Source organism: Crassostrea angulata, chromosome 7, assembly GCF_025612915.1.
Source record: "Crassostrea angulata isolate pt1a10 chromosome 7, ASM2561291v2, whole genome shotgun sequence".
In the NCBI taxonomy this organism is placed as follows: Eukaryota; Metazoa; Mollusca; class Bivalvia; order Ostreida; family Ostreidae; genus Magallana; species Magallana angulata.
The window spans coordinates 23,782,756-23,802,030 of record NC_069117.1 but is presented as its reverse complement, the minus strand read 5'-3'; the positions used below and the strand labels follow the sequence as shown (position 1 = coordinate 23,802,030).

The window sequence follows — 19,275 nt, the reverse complement described above, 5'->3', positions numbered from 1 at the left end:
CTATAGCCTAGAGAAAATTACATTGAAAAAATATGAAGCCAGCGTGAGAAATTGTATCCTCTCAAAAATATCAAAAGAAGAATTCCCTGATCCAATTGAGCGCCTTACTTATCAGCCAGCCTGATCACATGACCAGCCACATGGGTTTCGGACTATTATGCCATCTGCTTTTTTTCTGGGTAAATGATGCTTGTTGCAGGACATCAGAGATATTGCTGTTCCTAGGGAGACTATAATGTGTGCAAACTAAGTTAATTCTATACCCTGTGATTCATAGGTGTTGATTAAAAATTACTGGGGGGATTGTTGCATTATTGGGTTTTGATTGATCTGAACTCCGCTGCTTGGGATAGCCATTGAGAATCTGGAAATTTGTTTTTCATTCTGTAGCTTTTTATCTCTGATATGCTATGAGGAAAAGTTATTTTAATGTTACTTCAATTTGCATTCAAGCTCAAAGTAAGTGGGCGTGTTGACGTAATGATGACAACATGCATATGCTGCATTAGTTTTAGCACGGTATTTTAATAATAATGAACTAAAGAATCTTGATATTAATTGACTTGTCATTAAAAAATAAGAGAATTAAATGAATATGGTGTGTATTATAATGGGACCCAGAATAATAAAACATTTGTTTATGCCTATAACAAACAATATTTATTTCTTGAATGATTGACATAAAGTTTTACAGAATAAGACAAGCAACACAATAAAGCCAAATAGAATGGAAATTATAATATTTTGTTGTAATTAATTACAAGTCCAATAAATTCAAAATCATTTATTTTGCCAGGTGAATGCCCCCACCTTTGTAACGGTCAGGGAGAATACCGCCAGGGTGTGTGTGTCTGTCACGAGGGCTGGAAAGGGGCGGAGTGTGACATCCCCGCCAATAAGTGCGAGAACCCGACCTGTAACAACAGAGGGCAGTGCATCAATGGCCAGTGTCAGTGTGAGAAAGGCTTCACCGGCCCGCACTGTGGAATCGGTGAGTCCGTGTTTTAGACCACACCTCTATGAATCACTCTAACCAATCGGCCATCATATCACATACACACATAGTTTGCAATCTTGCTTCTTTAAACATTCTTGTAATTATTTTATTTTTCTTCTTTAGTTTATTATGTTTTTCTATTTTGCACAAAGTAGTTACTTTAAGTATATTTTCATGTTTTATATGTTGATATTTTACAATTTAATCTTTACATTAGACATAATTTTGTTTGTCATTTATCGTGGCATTTTCTTTTGCTGTGTAGTCTGATAATGAAATATTTACTTTTATTTGCAACCTTTACTTTCATATGCTTGATATAATTTGCTTTACTAATTTTATTTTATTTCTGATGAGATTGTCTCATATGTTGTCTGCACTATATGTAATCTTTAGAGTCATGCATGCCAAACTTCTCTGAATTCTTTTTATACCCCCGCAAACGAAGTTTAGGGGGGTATATTGGTTTCACCCTGTCCGTCTGTCCGTCTGTCCGTCTGTCTGTCCGTCCGTCTGTCCGTCTGTCCGTCTGTCCGTCTGTCTGTAGACGCAACTTTGTCCCCCCTATAGAATTTTTTATTACTGCATGGAACAGTTTGAAAATTTGTACATATGTTGAACACCATCTGAAGATGTGCACCTGCAATTTTTTTTAAGATCAGACAAGATTTAATGATTTTATGACAGTTTTCATTTTCCTTATTCTATATATTGTACACTAATGTTGAAAAGTAAGGGAGGTAATCCTTACAGATTTTATTAATTAATTAATAGAAAACACTCTAAAATATATTTATATAAATACATCCAGATGGAGTTTTTTGTCTTTATGTCTTAATTAATAAAAAAAAATTATTTTTTATAAGTATTCTATCAACTGACAATGCAAAGTTTTTGTTTGTCAATGATAAATTCTTAGGAGCTAATAAGAACATCAAAGACAAGTGTGGCTGAATTCATTTGTCCCAAGGGAGCCATTATCTGAGCCATGGTTCAGATGGAGCATGTGTTTAGGGGAAATTGATAATCTGTAAAATGGGTGATGGTTTTGGGGCTATTTTAAAACTGTTTCATGTAAACCAAAAGGTCTATCATTATAAGGAAATAAATAATATAATTATTAATAAAGAAGTTAAACTATTTTTAGAGGTTGTTTAAATTTATTTGTCAAGTAAATTGATGAAGTAACCCTATTGGGCATTAATTTAAATGAAATTCAAAATTACTGATTTGATTGTAGTGTTTTGGCAATTTTAAGTAATATTAAATTTTCTTTTTTTTACATATTTTTACATAGTATGGTAATTATGGTAATGTTTTGGGAGTTTATTAAATTTAACAAGTTCATCAAAGAAAATCATAGTCCTATGGGATCATTTTTCTGATATGGAGTTCCATTGTGCCATAGGAGAAAGTGAGGAAAATTTGAAACAACTAATTGCATCTGTCAAGACTCTTATTAGAAAGATATTGAAAGTTTTATCAACAGAAGAGCATTGCTTGGCTACCAGTATTTCTATTCACTGCAAAGGGAGGGGTTATTGTCATTTTGTTGGTTTTTCTTTAAATCAATTAAATTAAAAAAATATATCATCAAATACATACATTTGTAAATGTATTACTGTTATAGATATGTATTTACAGTGAAATTCTGACAATTTTGATTTTAATTTTTCTTTGTTAACTAACTTTTTTTTTTTTTACAATTCTAGAAATTTTTTTTTGTATGTGTTCCAAACCTTTATTATTCAATTCAATTATTTGTCCCATTTGAAATTAGCCTAGCGGGGGTATTAGTCCCATTAGGACAGTTCTAGTTTAAGTTTGAAAATCATTGCATGTTCAGATCATGTTCACAAGCATCTTTAATTTTATTCTGTAAATTGAATGCACAAAAAATTTTGTTTGTGAAAAAAATATCCAAAGTAAGTTTGGGCTATGTTGATGAGTGACAACTGTGAGATAATCTCGTGTGTCTGGGTTATTAACACATCTCTTTGTCACCACAGTGACCTGTATTGACCCTAGTTGCTCTGGTAACGGGCTTTGTCACCTGGGTAAATGTGTCTGCTATAAAGGGTTCAAGGGAGACCACTGTCAATTACCCGACAAACTTAACCTGACTCATCTCTGTGCCCGCGACTGCTCGGGGCATGGGCAGTTTGACTGGGACACGGGCCAATGCATCTGTGATAGATTCTTCAAGGGCAAGGATTGTGAGCAAGGTAAAGGCAACTGCCTGAAATTCAAGACTGACCCAGTTTTTGTTGCCTTGACCTATTTTTGCCAGATTTGGACTCGTAGATGTCCACAATTAATCTTAGAGTTGACATGCACGGAATGCATTTTTTCTTGAAAATAATCAACAAACTCCAATTTAATTGACAAAATCTTATAGCATGAAGGACTGAAGGCATAACTCAAGTGCATGGTGTTTTGAGCAGGTTCCTACTGATTTGGGGACAACAGCATGGTGTTTTTCTTATCCCCATCCAGCCCAAGTTTGAAAACAAATGTAGAAATTACAATTGTCAATTAATATTTGGTGACAGTTACTAAACTACTGCATAGAACTTCCCACTAACCGTTTAACATTAACACTTCTCTTTTGAGAGCTGCCTCACATAGAATTCTGTAGGACATGGTAGACATTTAGTCCTGAACATTCACCTTTTGTAATGTGATTTTGATCCAAGAGACAGAGAGAGGAGAATGAAGCCATTATATTTATGACCTGTGATGATGAAATGATGACATGGAGGAAATAAGATGTCAAAAAAATCCCCATTCAAATGACTGCTATAATGGACGTATCAAAATAGCTCTTTTGCCATTATCAGATAATATTTCAAATTTGCTTGACACCCTCATTTGGACTCGAGCATGATGAATCCCATTATCAATTCGTGGTTTTTGTTTTTTATCATCCTTTTTTTCTCTTTGTCTAAATTAAAATCCCTCACATTCCTGAAAATCCAATTACCATTGTGAAATTGAGTTGTCAGTTTTTTTCATACTTCATGATATAAGTTTCACACATCAGAATATAATTTGAACACTCATAGAATAATTAAAACAGATTAATTTTCTGCCAGCATGGATATTTATGCTCCAAATGCATGCAAGTGAATTTTTTTGCAGATAAGAATTTTTCAAAATTTTACATTTATGCACATTTGATGTAAAAACTTCGAAAGCTTTACCTGCATAACATTATGTATTTCACATGTTACTTATAGCAAATTATAAAGATCTCTCTTAATCATGAAAAAAAATTAGCAGCCAAATTCTCAAAATAAAAAAAAATTGATGAACGTAAACTATATTACAGGTCAGCTCTCATTCCACATTGGGAAGCTTGCAGGTACTAACTTGATCTGCATGTCCCCGATTGCAGTTTCCTTAAAATAACTTGCATTTATCAATGTGTTGTCACAAGTAATAAACAAACAAACAGAATTATGTATATAATATATCATTGATATTGTTTATTTGCTGGAATTGTATTTTGCATCTATTTGAAATTTTTGAACCCTAACATATATGTTGTTCATTTAAATAATGCATATTAAAACCTAGCTGCTATAATATTTTCTAACTCATGAACAAGTCTATAGCTGCAGGAATAGCATGTTTGAATTTCTGTGTTGTCGATATACACTTCATAATACAGTAGATGAATATTACTCAGATTTTTTTCATATCTTCAAAACTTTTTTTTTTAGTATTTTAGATCTTTATTAAATTTTTTTCATTCAACATTTTATACTATATTTCTTGAGTCAATAGTTTTCTGTATTCTTTTATCTTTTAACTTACAGTAACTTAACTTATTTTCTAATGCTGTGGAAAATGACAAACCTTTATCATGCTTTGATAATGATGTTTAGCCTGATATGTGGTGACTGGGTAAATTTTAGAAATGTGTCGTCTGCGCTGTATAAACGGATACTGCCACAACCAGCGCTGTGTGTGCGATGAGGGATGGGGCGGAGTCTTGTGCGACACACGTAACTGTGACCCGCGCTGTGATGGAATTAAGGGCCAGTGCGACAAGGGAACGTGTATCTGTCGAACCGGCTGGAATGGAAAACACTGCACAATAGGTAACATCCCCGAACCTGGCAGCCATTTTCTCAAAAATTAAGCGGTCTGTATGTATGACCCAGTCATGATGTTGAAATGAAATGTAAATCCTTAATAAGCATATTAGTTGTGTTGAATATATTTGAAGAAGAATGTTGTTTAATCTTCCATATTGATCAACATTGATTTGATGAAAAATGTTGTTACAATCGCATATTATGTAATAAATTAATATTGACACATGTTATATTTGAGGGTTCTCCTAGCTTATATGGTAGTTTTATATATTTAGAAATTTATGGATTAATTTTAATTAAGTACATCAAAATCTTCCAGAGCAAATCTTGAAAGATATAAAAAAAGATTAAGAGGACCTTCTGCTTCTGAAGCAATTGAAAGCTAATTAAGTTTCAACTTACTGGTACATACAATATAATGTGTGGCACAAAAGTTTGTAATGGTATTGAATAGTCCATTGATATTTTGACAGAAACTCTCTCTTTGCATTCTTTAACTGCTGCCATTGATCAATTCTTCTTGCACTCATTAACGAATGCTTATACAATTAGTAATCTTGGTCGAGGATTTTTATCGTTTTTTTCTATTGCAACTTTTACATTAATTAATTATGGTTCAGGTGGAGGTAAGGGACTATAGTATTGATTTTATAACAAATATGCTGTTACTTTCTGCAACATGTCTATTTGTTGTAAGTAAAGAATCTACTTAAATTAAATCTGATGAATTTTATAGGTTACAGGAAAGGGACATGATATTTTACAACCAAGACTGAATAAAAGATTTTAAACATTTCCTCTGAATTGCCATAGATTATTTAAATCCTATATCTATTAATTTTAATGTTACCAGTACAGGACAGTATATCTACATTATTCAGGTACTGTTATCCCCTGATATATGTGATCTCTAAGTGCTGACTTCAGTTTATGTGATGTCTAAGAGCTAACTTCTGTTTTAGATGGATGTCCAAACTCCTGCAATGGCCATGGTAGTTGTCGTCGCTATGGAGACAAGGGTTACAAATGTGACTGTCATGCTGGCTGGAAAGGAAACGGCTGTGATATTGCCATGGAGATGATGTGCTCCAATGGCGACGATGATGACAAAGGTAACCAAACAGAACACACATAGCATTTTGCTTTTAGTTAAGATATAATTGCTAGAATTTTAAGACACTTAGAATAAAAATATAGAAATGTGAATAGTGTTTATTTGTGTCCTTAATCTTGTATAGGTCTTTGCAAAACAAACTTAACAAGTTTATGCACAAACTGATAAATGAAAATAATAAATAATAATGAAATATAATAAACGAGATAGTACTACAAGAACATTTGTTCTTCATGACTTGAGGCCTCTGTTGTCTTGTTGTAGATGGACTGAGGGATTGCTTGGACCCGGACTGTTGCTCCAGCGCGGCTTGTGCCCAGAATCCATTCTGTCAGACCGTGCAGGACCCCGCCGAAATCCTCCTCCAGAAACCAAAGCCTAGCTCCACTGCTTCGTTCTTCAAGAAGATGAAGTTCCTTATTGATAACAATAGCATACAGAAGGAGACCTCAAAGAATGCCTTCAATGAAACGTGAGTATTCTGTTTTGATACCAACATCCCAAAAGCTCTCCAAATGTCTGAAAAATTTATGATTCATTTTTTATTTTAATTAGTTAAATTGATTGTCTTTTGTGATACATGTATAATGCCAACAGATGGAGGAAAGTAGACAATGAAATAAAATTTCATCCTAATTTTTTGAGTTATCAAAGGAATCTCATGATTATTTTATCAGCCAGTTAAAAGTTTTGAATACAAATGTCTTGAGCATTAATATCCCCCAAGTGAATAATTAGACACCTGTTGTGCAGTCAGATTTTCTCTGATGCCCAAGTTTTTGTCTGCATAATACATTTTTATGATATATATCATCTAAAATAAAAAGAGATCTTTTATCAAACTTAGCAACCAGTGAAGCAATTTAATGCAATTTAATGCAACATGGTAAATCTTTATAAAAAATGGATGATAAATATGAAGTTTAATTTGATAAGAGGGTTGGAATGGAAAAAAGGGACCATTATTTATTGATGAAGAGAAGTCAAGTAGATTTGGTTACCAGAGGAATACTTAATTGAATTGAAAAACAATACTCACAACTAAGTTATCGTGCCTTATTGTGTATTGATCGTCTATAAATAGGGCACTGGGGTCTTGGTTTCAAAGCAGCAACTGACTTGGAGTTTCTTATTTCACAGAAAATGGAGAATTAAACATTGCTGTAACTGTTCCACAGACTGATTTCAATCTCTGGACAGTAATTAAAAATTTTTGAGATATTTATGACTGTCACTATGAACTGATGAATATTTTTGAACAACACAATCAGTATAGGAAATAAAACTATTATGAGAATCAACACCTAACATCAGAGAGATTGAAAGCTTTGCTCAAGCTCTGCAAATTGATTCCACAGAGTGTTCACAAGGGAAATATATATAACATCAACAAGCATGCAGTATTGAATATCAGAGAGAATTTATTTGCAGACGTCTAGCCAATTTGATGGTTTTGCTCTCTAGTTGACCGTTTTTTATATTTTCTCTTTCAGACAAGTTTCTGTAATTCGGGGACGTGTTGAGACACGAGATGGCACTCCTTTGGTCGGTGTCAAGGTCAATGTCAGAATTCAGCCCTTGTATGGCCACACCCTCACCAGAAATGATGGAATGTAAGTCTGCCCTGTCTCCATGCATGAAATGAATTCTTCAGCAGTGTGCAAGTTGGTGCATTGCAATCGTTTTAAACCTGAAATTCATAAAGTTGTTTGTTTGAATTGTCTGTTTGATTAAACTATTTGAGATTTGTCACAGTGTAACCTTGTAAGCATACCTAATAAAGTTAGAAGAAGCACGGTTGAATGAAATTTTAGTTCGGAATAAAACTTTGATCTCGAAGATGGATGATTTAGTTTTAACTCATCCTTCCATCACCACATGAACATATTTCTGATGTTATCAACAGGTTTGACATTCTTGTCAATGGAGGTGGTTCTGTTACCCTGGAGTTTACACGGCAACCATTCCAATCCCACACTATCAGTGTATCAGTACCATGGAACCAGATCGTCACCATGGAGATGGTCGTCATGGACCTGCACTCTGTAGACTTCTCTGAGCCTGACCCTTTACTGTGTGCAGTGGGGCATGACCACCACACCATGAAACCCATCGTTCTTTCCACCTGGCAGCACACACAACTTGGGGCTTGTCCAGAGAAGAGCACACTAATTCCTGAGTCACAGGTAAGAAATGACAATCTAACGAGTATGAAATTACAGAATCAATAGGTATAAAACAATTATCTAAACAGTTAAATCTCTACATAATAAGACTGCTTAAGTAGATACGTTTCATTGTCAGGTATTTTAGTTAAGAGTATATATTATTTGCTTAATTTAGGTTCTACAAGAGAGTATAGAAGTTCCAGGCACCAATGCCCACCTAGTGTACCACAGCAGTGAGACAGAGGGCTACAAATCTGTGATCCTCATTCAGATGACCCCTGATACCATTCCTACCAACCTGGCCCTGGTCCACCTCAAAGTCTACGTCCAGGGCATCGAGAACATCAAAGTGTTTGAGGCGGACCCAGGTCTTAAGTATACCTTCTCCTGGGACAGGATCAACGCATTCAGACAGAAGGTGTACGGTATTGTCCCGGTGAAGGTACATGTGGGATACGAGTACAAGGGTTGTGATTACGTGTTCTGGGAGGTCAGGAGCACCACCATGACAGGGTTTGATCTGACATCCTCAGAAATCGGAGGCTGGAACCTGGACATCCATCACACCTACAACTTCCAAGAGGGTAAGAGCTTGTGGAAAGCAAAATACTAAGACTTGTGCAACAATAAGCTCAGAATTCTTTTGCTTTGATTTAAGTTCAAAAATGAATGGTGTACAAATTATTTTAAGCTTTGCAGAAAGCATATATACAATGAAGAGTTTAAGAGAACTTCTGTCTCTATTCTAATGGTGACACTGATTTCAACAATTTTGCTTAATATGATTTCAGGAATCCTGCACAAGGGAGATGGCAGCAATATCTACCTGAAGGAGAAGCCCCAAGAACTGGTCAGTATCCTTGGCAATGGGATTCAAAGGAGTCTAGACTGTGCCATGTGTAACGGAGATGCCTCCAACAACCAAGTACGTGCCCCGGTGGCGCTGGCCAGTGGTAGTGATGGAAGCCTTTACATCTGGGACTACAACTTCATCCGGAAACTCTCGCCTGGAAGAACCGAGATAGTCAGCATTCTAAAAACTGAGTATGTCTATACAGGATTCAGAAATCTTAATATATTTATTGTTTTCTTTGTAGAAAAACCAACTACGTGGGAAAATATATTTTCATGTATTTCAATCTATGCATAGCAGATGAATATTGTTACATTGTATCTTACAGTTCTGTGTTCCACAAGACTTATATGACTGTTAGCCCAGTCAATGGAAAGCTGTACATCTCAGACTACATGAAACATAGAGTCATCCAGATTGCTACTATGGGACCTGTCCAGAATCTAGAACAGAACTACAAAGTTATTGCTGGGAATGGAGAAGAGTGCTCTACTGGACTTGTTGATGAGTGTGGGGATGGAGGACTGGCCATTCAAGCCCGGCTTCTGGGACCCAAAGGTCAGATTCACAGAAGACTGAGATTGCTATATTTAAATAGACAAAGGTTAACCATACCAGTTCTAGTGGAAATCTTTTTAAGATGTTGATTCCCCACTGGATGATTAACCAGTGCTACACAAAGATTTTAATAATTTCAAAGTTTTAGCAATTTAAAATTCATTTGAATTATAACTCTCTTATAGGCATTGCTATCAACAAAGAGGGGGTGATATACATAGCAGATAATCTCAACATCAGGCAGATTTCTACCACTGGAATTATCTCTACTCTGATTGGCTCCCACAACCAGCTCAGAACACAGGAACCAATGTCATGTGACCAAAGCAGACCAGCTAATCAGGTAAGCAGATTCATGTATTTCTAACGTCCAGATTTATGCAGTGATTTAAAATTCTGAGGGTATTTGATATTTAGATGTATGTTATTAATTTACTGCCTGTATTGTAGGTTCAGCTACATTGGCCGGCAGCTTTGGCTATTGATCCTCTTGATGACACTCTCCATATACTGGATAAAAATGTCATCTTGAAGCTGACCAAGGACAACTATATTGTGACGATTGCAGGGCGCCCAAGTAACTGTCCAATCATAGGCCTGAATTCCATGCTGTCAGGGGTTCTGTCTGATGAAGAAGAGGCCTCCGGGATAGCTGCTGACGTCCGATTGGTTGATGCCCAGAGCATGGCTTTTGGTCCTCATGGAGAAATCCATGTGGTGGAGAGTGATCAGCACAGGATTAACAGGGTACGAGTCATCACCTCTGATGGAAGGATTCATCACTTTGCTGGATCCAAATCTAAATGCGACTGCAAATCCAAGACTTGTCTCTGTTACGATGGAAAGGAGACCCTGGCTGCCCAGGCTTTGTTCAACTCACTGACCTCCATCACTGTCACTCCGGACGGCATCGTGCATATTGCTGACAACGGAAACCTGCGTGTGTTCTCCATCATGTCCAAACTTCCTCAACCGGATACAGACAACAAATACAAGGTCTATTCCCCAGACACAAAGGAGATGTTCATCTTCAACGACCATGGTCAACATCAACATACAGTGGATATAATGACAGGACAATACATGTACAACTTTACTTACAATGTCAACTCCTACTTCAGCAAGCTGGTGTCCATTACGGATGATATCAAGAACAAGATAGAGCTTACGAGAGACAGCAATCTCCAGGTCACACAGATCATCTCCCCTGGCAACCAGCGATCTAAACTAGATATGAACAATCAACACAGACTGCAGAAGTTAACCTCACCAAACAATGACTCCATCTCGTTCACATACCGAGACGCCTCGGGTCTGTTGGTATCCAAATATCTCAGTAACGGGCAGAGTTATTTCTATCACTACAACGACATGGGGCGATTGATGGAGACTCGACAACCAACAGGGGAAATAACTTCCTTGGTAACCGACATCAACACAACGGGATCAATTGTGAGGGTCAACACTGACAGCAGTGATGTCATCTCCATGGCAACCTATGGCAGTGTACAATCAGTCATGCATGGCAAGTATTTCAACAGGTTTTTAAATTGAGGTCAAAGATTTGTTTTAAAAAAGAATACTGCTTCATGTCATATGAATGATGAAATATATTAAAAGGCTTTATGTATGCATGATTTTCCTTAATGTGATTTTTCTTTCTGAATTTTTACAGTGAAAATCTCTCAGGGTAATTTGCTTTTTTGACTAGCTTGATTCCGCAGGTTACAGTTTTTAGCTGGCCGCTTCCTTGTCTCTTTGTCTTGCTCTGTTCTCAGAAACTTACAGTTAAATTGCAGGGAATCATTCCGCAGTGCTTAGTCAGCTTTTGGTGGCTACAAATAGTCCTCTCATTATCATAACAAAAACAACGCAATATGTATAATCTGACCATGTTTAATACGCAATATATATTCTGACCACGTTTATATCCAAATTTTAACAACTGACCTGTATTGATCCGTGTACATTTATATATCATGTTTCAGAAATCTAGATCACTCAGCGCATGCCATCATCAGCTCAAGTCACATGACTTTAGATATAGCCAGTACACAGTGTTATACTTCTTGTGTGTGTAATTGTAGTAGACATTAGCTAGACAATCAGTGTTTGTTTCGTGATTGTTACCTTTCGCTAGCTATATTTTTTTAGGAACTGTTTCTACCACACACATCTGAACAACTATTTTCTCTCTTTGTATATGTCTGAAATTTCCTTCGATCAATCTGTTTCCATCAAAAATAGATTTCTTTTGTTTGATGTAGGGGACTTATTTTAAAGGATTGTTAAAACATCCCTTTCTTCCATACCTTTTTTAATTTTTTGGCATGCAAACAATATAAATAAACCCCCAATAATAACTTCCTTTAACATTTAGTTTTTTTCTTACTTTATTCCAGGTGTAGCAGAAACTCAAGTGACCTACTTACCTGACGGAGGTGTTGTGGTCATGTACCCCACAAACATGTCGATCAATATCGAGTCAGGGGGACACCCAGTTCTATCCAATCAGCACAGGATGCATTTCAAGCGCAAGATAATCGGCCCTAACAAGCTGGTTCACAAGCTGGAGTGGCGGTTCTATGCCCGGCGTCGGTACAGTCCGTCCTGCGGGCGGAAGACCCTACAGAGACTGGGAAGTAAAATGAGGGTAGGGGAATCCCGGCCGCATGTTAGCATGTCTGACTCGCCTGACATCGGGTTCTCCAGAGGCGAGGCCAAAGCCCTCAGGGTATGTCCAATGTTCCTTTTGTGTCACCTCCCTCACAGCAGGCCCTGCAGACTTAGTAATGGGGGAGAGGGGTGTTATAAATGATAAAATGATTGGATGGTTTCATGAATATGCAAGAGAATAAGATCAAATAATGAGCATGTTCTAATATCATCTTGTTTCATCTATTGAAGATGATTTTTTCTAATTTATTTTTTTTCTTCAACAATTGGAGTAGCACTGCTGTGAGGCCCATTATTTTTTGTTTATAGATATTTATATGATGACATTTAGCATGCCATTGGATATTTTTCACTATTATTTCAGTATTTTAAGATATACATGTACTTATGTAATCTGAACAGAAATTATTATGTTGTATTAATTCCCATTTTTATTTTGATTATGATTATTGGCATGATTCAAATATTATTTTACAGTATATTGTATTTTACAAAAATAATAATCTCCCACTTATTAAACAATAAAGATGTCCCCTTCCTAACCAATAAAAGCATGTCAAAGGCTATATTGTTTTTTATGATAATGTTATGATATTATAGGAAAATTTACGTCCTAAATATTTGGCTTGATATATACTTGTATAGTCATGCTTAATATATCAATGTGGAAGAGTACAATGGATTTAGTTTGTAAGATATTATCAAAATAACTATTCATCAAGTATAAATTCTACAGAATCATTCATTTCAAATTATTTTAAGTTCTCAGAATTCAAAAAAAAAAAAAGTATCTTTAGCCAAAAGGAAAGAAAAAAAAGCTTAAATATCTTGCAACAAGGAATTGACAATTACCAAAAAAAGTTTGAAGTCTAGATTGATTTTAGTGATTTCATTGTTTCTTGAATAATTACAGATTAATGGGGTAAACCTTCTGTCGGTGGAATATGACAGAATGAACCACACCGAGAGCATTCTCAACAAGGACTCTCAGAACATCCTGTGGATTATGTACGATGACAGTGGGCTGCCGGTCCAGTTCCTGCCGTGTAGTGATCATCACGCCATGAACATCACGTACAACCAGCGCGGACAGATCACACACTGGCAGTACGGGGAAATGTGGGAGGATCTTGACTACAACCGCGATGGACTTCTGCTGAATCGGTCCAGATCCGGAGCAGTCCAGCATAAGTTTTACTACAGATACGGAAAATCATTGGTAAATATGGCTTACATGATTAATAAATGCATCAATCAAGCTGAAGTTTTTGTTAGCTTTTTTTATCCTGTCATTTGAAAATCATTGATATTTTAATATCAATGTGAAAAACATTGCAATATTCATGGTGGAAGTACGGTATTTGTGTAACTTACAACTAACTCTAGTGTATTCTTTTTCATTTCAGCCTACAGACATTGTGATGCCAAGTGGTAAGCAATATTACCTGGAATACAACAGCTTGGGAGAGCTGGAGAAGATTCGAACCCCAGATCTTGGGTACCACCACTTCAACCACATTGTGTCCGTCGGGAAGCAGCGATACCTTTACTATGTACCAGATCTACCATACCCTTACACCATGGAATACGACGGCAATGGTAAACTCCTAATGGTGGTGTACCCCAGTGAACAGAGAAGGATGGTATATCGCTACAATAGCTACTCCCAACCTATCACCATCTTGTTCGATGAAACACAAGTTGAGTTGGAGTACGATGAACAGATTCTGAAGCTGTCCCAATCCACCATTTCTAGTGGGGCCTACAGCTGTGTCACAGCGTACAGTTATGCAGGGTCACTGGTGTCAAGCTACTCCTTGAAATTCCCCAAAGACAGTAATCTTATATCTGGTTCCTTTTCCTATACCTATGATGATAACTTTAGGATTATCCAGATTAATTCAGCGTTTGGGGCACGTATTAATGAAACCAGTACTAGCTATACATACGATTCTGATACAGGGAAACTAAAAACACTTGGTCCTCTGAACTTGACATTTAGGACAATGTATGACTCGGAGACTATATCCGACAACCACGCTACCATTTCTCGTAGTTATGATAAATATGGGCGTGTGGAAATCGTCCAGTATCGATTTGATAGGGATAGTGTATTGACACTCAAAATAGGCTATGATGAGTATAACAGAATTCACAGATGGGAGAGGAATGTGAATGGAGATGAAATCAAATACCTGTACTTCTATGACAAGGACAGTAATATTGAAGAAGTTTATATTAATGGAGCGTCTGCCTGGAGATTCAGCTACAGTAACAATGGGAACGTCAAACGCTTGACCAGGAACGGGGAGTCTGTGGACTTGGAGTACGACTCTGGGGACAGAATCAGCAAATCAGGGAACAAAAACTACAAGTTCGATGAGGATGGCTTCATGGCTAAGAGACAAGATCAAGATCTCAAGTTCAACTCTAACGGACAGCTGGTCTATGTGGCTAAAACTGGGGTACACAGATATTTTTACTTCTATGACTCCTCAGATCGGCTTGTCCTTATGGAATCTAATGGTGGAGAAATGATGCAGTATTTCTACAGTGATGTCTTGAACCCAGACCGCATTACTCACACCTATAACCGAACATCTACTGAGGTCACCGAGTACGTTTATGAGCCCAATGGAAACCTGATTGCAATGAAACGCAGTGGCAATGTTTACTACATTGCTTGTGATCCTATGGGTTCTCCTATAGCCATCATCAATAAAATCGGCCACATTGTGAAGTCAATAGTGTACAACCCTTATGGACAAGTAGAAAATGACACTAATCCAGGCTTTGAGTTCAGCTTTGGTTTCCAGGGAGGGCTATACAACCCGGTCACTGAGCTGGTGATCTTCAAAAACCGTGTGTACGACACAGACAATGGCCGCTGGCTGTGTCCTGACTACAGTTCAATCCTCCACAACATCCAGAAAATCATGGAGGACCCCACAATGCTGAACAACTACAGGTTCCAATACCTAGTGAACACCCACACAAAGAAGTCCTATCCTATTCTCTGTAAGTATTCTATGGGTCTTATGATTCCAAGTTATTTGATTATAAAGTAAATGAATGTAAATATTAATAGAATATTAATACAGTATATGAGTGTTCTGTGTAATCTCTCTATGGGTAATTTATGTTTGACTGAATACTGGTTCTTCTCTATTAAATAGTTTTTGAATTATCTTTATTTCAGAAATAAATATCTGTTGTATAGCATGTTAACATTTTGTTTCTTTCTCAATTCAGCTGTGACTGAGTGGATGTCTATGCTGGGATATGACATCAGAAGTCTTGCGCCAGATGTGTCTTACACCGGAGAGATTCGCCCCAAAAAGAAAGACACGGACCTCTCACTTCTTCCAACATCCTCAGCTTTCGAGTGTACATTCCTTCAAGATATGGACAGCCTGCTGACCTTGTCCATTGTTCCACAGTCCAAACTTTCTCCGCTTCAGACAAGGAGGGAGGTACACTTTGCGGCTGTGGCCAGCATCCTCGGGGATGGTGTGACACTGTCGTATCATGACGGTCACGTAGCGGTAGGGGTGATGGATAACACCCCCATCTGGTCCAAACAACTGGCTCAGGTGCTGATTAATGGATCTGAGATATTGGATCTGCAGTATATTATTAATGGAAAGGACGTCCACTATTTTGTTAAACCAGATAGTTCTAAGGGTGAAGAGGATCTGAAAACTCTTGGCATTTATAATGATGAAATTCGGTATGAGAATGGGCTCAATGTGACGGTAAAGAGGACATCCCACAGAAAACCAGAAATGGATGTGAAGCTGCATGGCAAGCATTCTATTATAAACATCCGGTATGGCACGAGTTTGGAAATCGAGAGACAGCGAGTTCTAAACCATGCCAAGGAAAGGGCCGTCAATCATGCATGGCGGAGAGAAAAATGGATTCTACAAAATTCCCTCACGTCACAGTATCAATGGACTTCATATGAAGTAAATGAAATCCTGACCCACGGGTCGGCCCGGGGATACACGGGTCAGTATATACATGCACAAACCCCCACTCAGTATCCTGAGCTGTCAGATGACTGCAATAGCATCCGATTCCGAAAGACTAGCAATAGGTGATATAAATAGACATGATGTAATTTGTTATCACATTGTTTCCAGTGAGGGTGCCAAATAATCAAATGGACAAATGAACTGTTACAAGAGAATTCTGTTCCATATTGATACTCAAAGCATCTGTTAATGTGTTGTGATTTCCTACATTAATAGACACAAATCAAATTGTGCCATGGAAATGGACAAATTCAATGAGCTAGGATGAGAATGAATGGTTTCTAGTGGTGCTAATGTGAGATTGCTTGTGAGTGTAAGTGAGGTTGCATGTGCACAAGTGATGTCACAGAATATTTATTTATTATCCAATCAAAAACAATGGATACAGTGATTATTATGTTTCCAAATACATGTATATTGCTGTGTTGTGAAATGTGTAAATTATCCAAGGAAGTGATATACCAAAACTTCCCTGTGTTGCCATGGAGACTGTTTCCATGCATATTGACACTGTAGTGCTATATGTGTATCAGTATTGCAGAAGTATTGATACTGGTAATGTTATAACTATTGATACTGGTAATGTTATAACTATTGATACTGGTAATGTTATAACTATTGATACTGGTAATGTTATAACTATTCATATCAAAACTGCTGACATTGTCATACTAGTCACCATCAGCTCTCATTCGCACTATTAAAAGACAAGTCAGTCAACTGATGGTCATGTGACATCAAACTATGTGCTTTCTCATTCAATTTTGCATGCATTTTCCCTGAACGTTTAAAGTCTGAGTTTTTGGAAAAATTTTACTTGAAAGTTTTAAGATATATTAATGTGACACATTTTAAGGCCTACAACTACATTAAATGTAAGTAACTTAACTGTACAAGAGGCCTTTCTTAAAAGGTGTGCAATATTTTTTACAAAAGAAACATGTATGGTGATTTTTTTCTCACTCTTCCATTTATGATGTATGTATTTTTAACATGCTATACACTTGTACTCAATCAGACTTTTTTAAGTTAATAATATGTTCACTTGTTTAGGTAGACCTAATCAACTTGAGTTCTTCCTTTAATATAATGAAATCATGCACGTCAGGGTCTATATGTTTTCTCTGATCAAAGAAGGTCAGACATATATCCTTGGTACATTTTTTTCTGTTTTTGTTTAACTGTGATATGATTCTGTTGCAGCAGAATAAATAAAGGAATCCAATCATCATGTAGACAATGTAATAAAACCAAGCTCTTGTTCTGACTATGCAGGGGAGAACCTAACCGTGTGCTGATCATGTGTCTTCAGTTCTGTGTCATTTTGTGCCAAACTCTTCGTTTCTAGCGCCATCAACTACTCTCTAACTAGTCCCTATTTAAACTGGTTATTGGCCTTGAACCAATTACAAAACACACAGCGTTGTCTTGGTTGTGTGGTATATATGTCACAAAAACTATGGAAGCGATCACAAGATGTCATATAAAGCAGTTCCACCATTTCCTTTTCATTGTGTACAGTTTCATGTTCATGGTATATCTTATACAGTTATGATACTTTGTATATTGCTGTCTGTAGGCTAAAAGGTTTACAAAATAAATTAACATATTATTTGATTGTCATGACTTATCTCTAATTTTCTCCCATTTGGACTGTTTATGCATCGCTGTATGATAGTTGGTAGAATGAACCTAACGGGACAGTAACTTGAAGATGAGAGATTCGGAGCATGAGTGGAATATAATTCTACTGATCATTTTGTGTAATTCTTGGGATAGAATGAAGATACATGTAGATACATTTCTTTAAAAATACAAAGAAATATTGTGGGTATGTGAGCGACATAGAATATCCATGCATTAATCCACTTGTCTTTTTAGTGAAGACACTGAAGTAAATTTTTAAGATTAATAAGATAATGTGTCTGTTCTCTCTGTGTAAATTTTTAACAGGTTATTAAATGGCACTTTATGTACACACTGTTGCAGCCCAAAATGGAAATGAATCAAAAATCTCAATTTAGATACTTACTGGAGCTCTATACTAAGTAGATCTGTTTGCAGCAGCTGTTTTAATACACGGTATATAAGATTACGGTTACTAATATAAAGGCGACATTCCACACAGTTAAGCAGTAGCCCGTTTCTTCCAAACTTGAAAGTCCTATCCTTTATTTCTGTGCCTTGATCTAGGTAGATGCAAACGTTATTTTCTTTTGTAAATATAAGTATATACCCAGTACCTATATATACAAAAGCAAATGTTCGCATCTTTGATTTTATTTGTAAATATACTAGCTATATACTTATATGGATGCTTATATTCATTTATATTTTAGTTTTAAAAACATATACACCATAAAGCTACATGTATCTTGACAGTAAACAAATTATGGGGAAACTATTTCCTATCATTAGACTGTACCTTCTTTTCAATTGCCAGTCGCCATAAAAGATTTTCACCCAAATTATAGAATGATTTCATAGTCCTTGTTTCAAGTTTTGGATAAGGGGGCGTGATCATTACAATATTTTCGACCCCCCTCCCCCCCCCCCCCAATGAAACTCAATAAGATTCCTTGACAGGTCTATATATATATATATATATATAGACACACACACACACACACACACACACACACACACACACACACACACGCACTCGGAGGACCGTTGAGGCATGTTGGTCTCTTGTTAACAAGTTGTTTTTAAAATTGTTTATATTCTGAAACATTTTCTTTTTATATAAAAAAGGAAATGTTAATTGTT

The 19,275-nt window shown here is 36.6% G+C and overlaps 1 protein-coding gene across 19 annotated transcripts in view; it reads left to right on the top strand.

Annotated features, from left to right (window-relative positions):
• LOC128192635 (teneurin-m-like) overlaps window positions 1-18,124 on the top strand; it is a 69,395-nt gene extending 51,271 nt beyond the window's left edge. For 15 of the 19 annotated variants that reach the window (XM_052865487.1, XM_052865495.1, XM_052865478.1 and 12 more), the window contains 17 exons: window positions 797-991; window positions 3,007-3,222; window positions 4,918-5,103; window positions 6,063-6,212; window positions 6,479-6,686; window positions 7,708-7,827; window positions 8,121-8,400; window positions 8,558-8,966; window positions 9,174-9,426; window positions 9,564-9,793; window positions 9,979-10,136; window positions 10,244-11,318; window positions 11,469-11,483; window positions 12,196-12,527; window positions 13,383-13,688; window positions 13,876-15,487; window positions 15,722-18,124. In XM_052865487.1, the coding sequence (XP_052721447.1) occupies window positions 797-991; window positions 3,007-3,222; window positions 4,918-5,103; window positions 6,063-6,212; window positions 6,479-6,686; window positions 7,708-7,827; window positions 8,121-8,400; window positions 8,558-8,966; window positions 9,174-9,426; window positions 9,564-9,793; window positions 9,979-10,136; window positions 10,244-11,318; window positions 11,469-11,483; window positions 12,196-12,527; window positions 13,383-13,688; window positions 13,876-15,487; window positions 15,722-16,572 (6,596 nt within the window). In that variant the 3' untranslated portion in view covers window positions 16,573-18,124. Of the gene's footprint in view, window positions 1-796; window positions 992-3,006; window positions 3,223-4,328; window positions 4,362-4,917; window positions 5,104-6,062; window positions 6,213-6,478; window positions 6,687-7,707; window positions 7,828-8,120; window positions 8,401-8,557; window positions 8,967-9,173; window positions 9,427-9,563; window positions 9,794-9,978; window positions 10,137-10,243; window positions 11,319-11,468; window positions 11,484-12,195; window positions 12,528-13,382; window positions 13,689-13,875; window positions 15,488-15,721 lie in introns of all 19 variants that reach the window. The other 4 variants (XM_052865493.1, XM_052865494.1, XM_052865492.1 and 1 more) reach the window with 4 other exon arrangements.
• The last annotated feature ends 1,151 nt before the right edge of the window (window positions 18,125-19,275 follow it).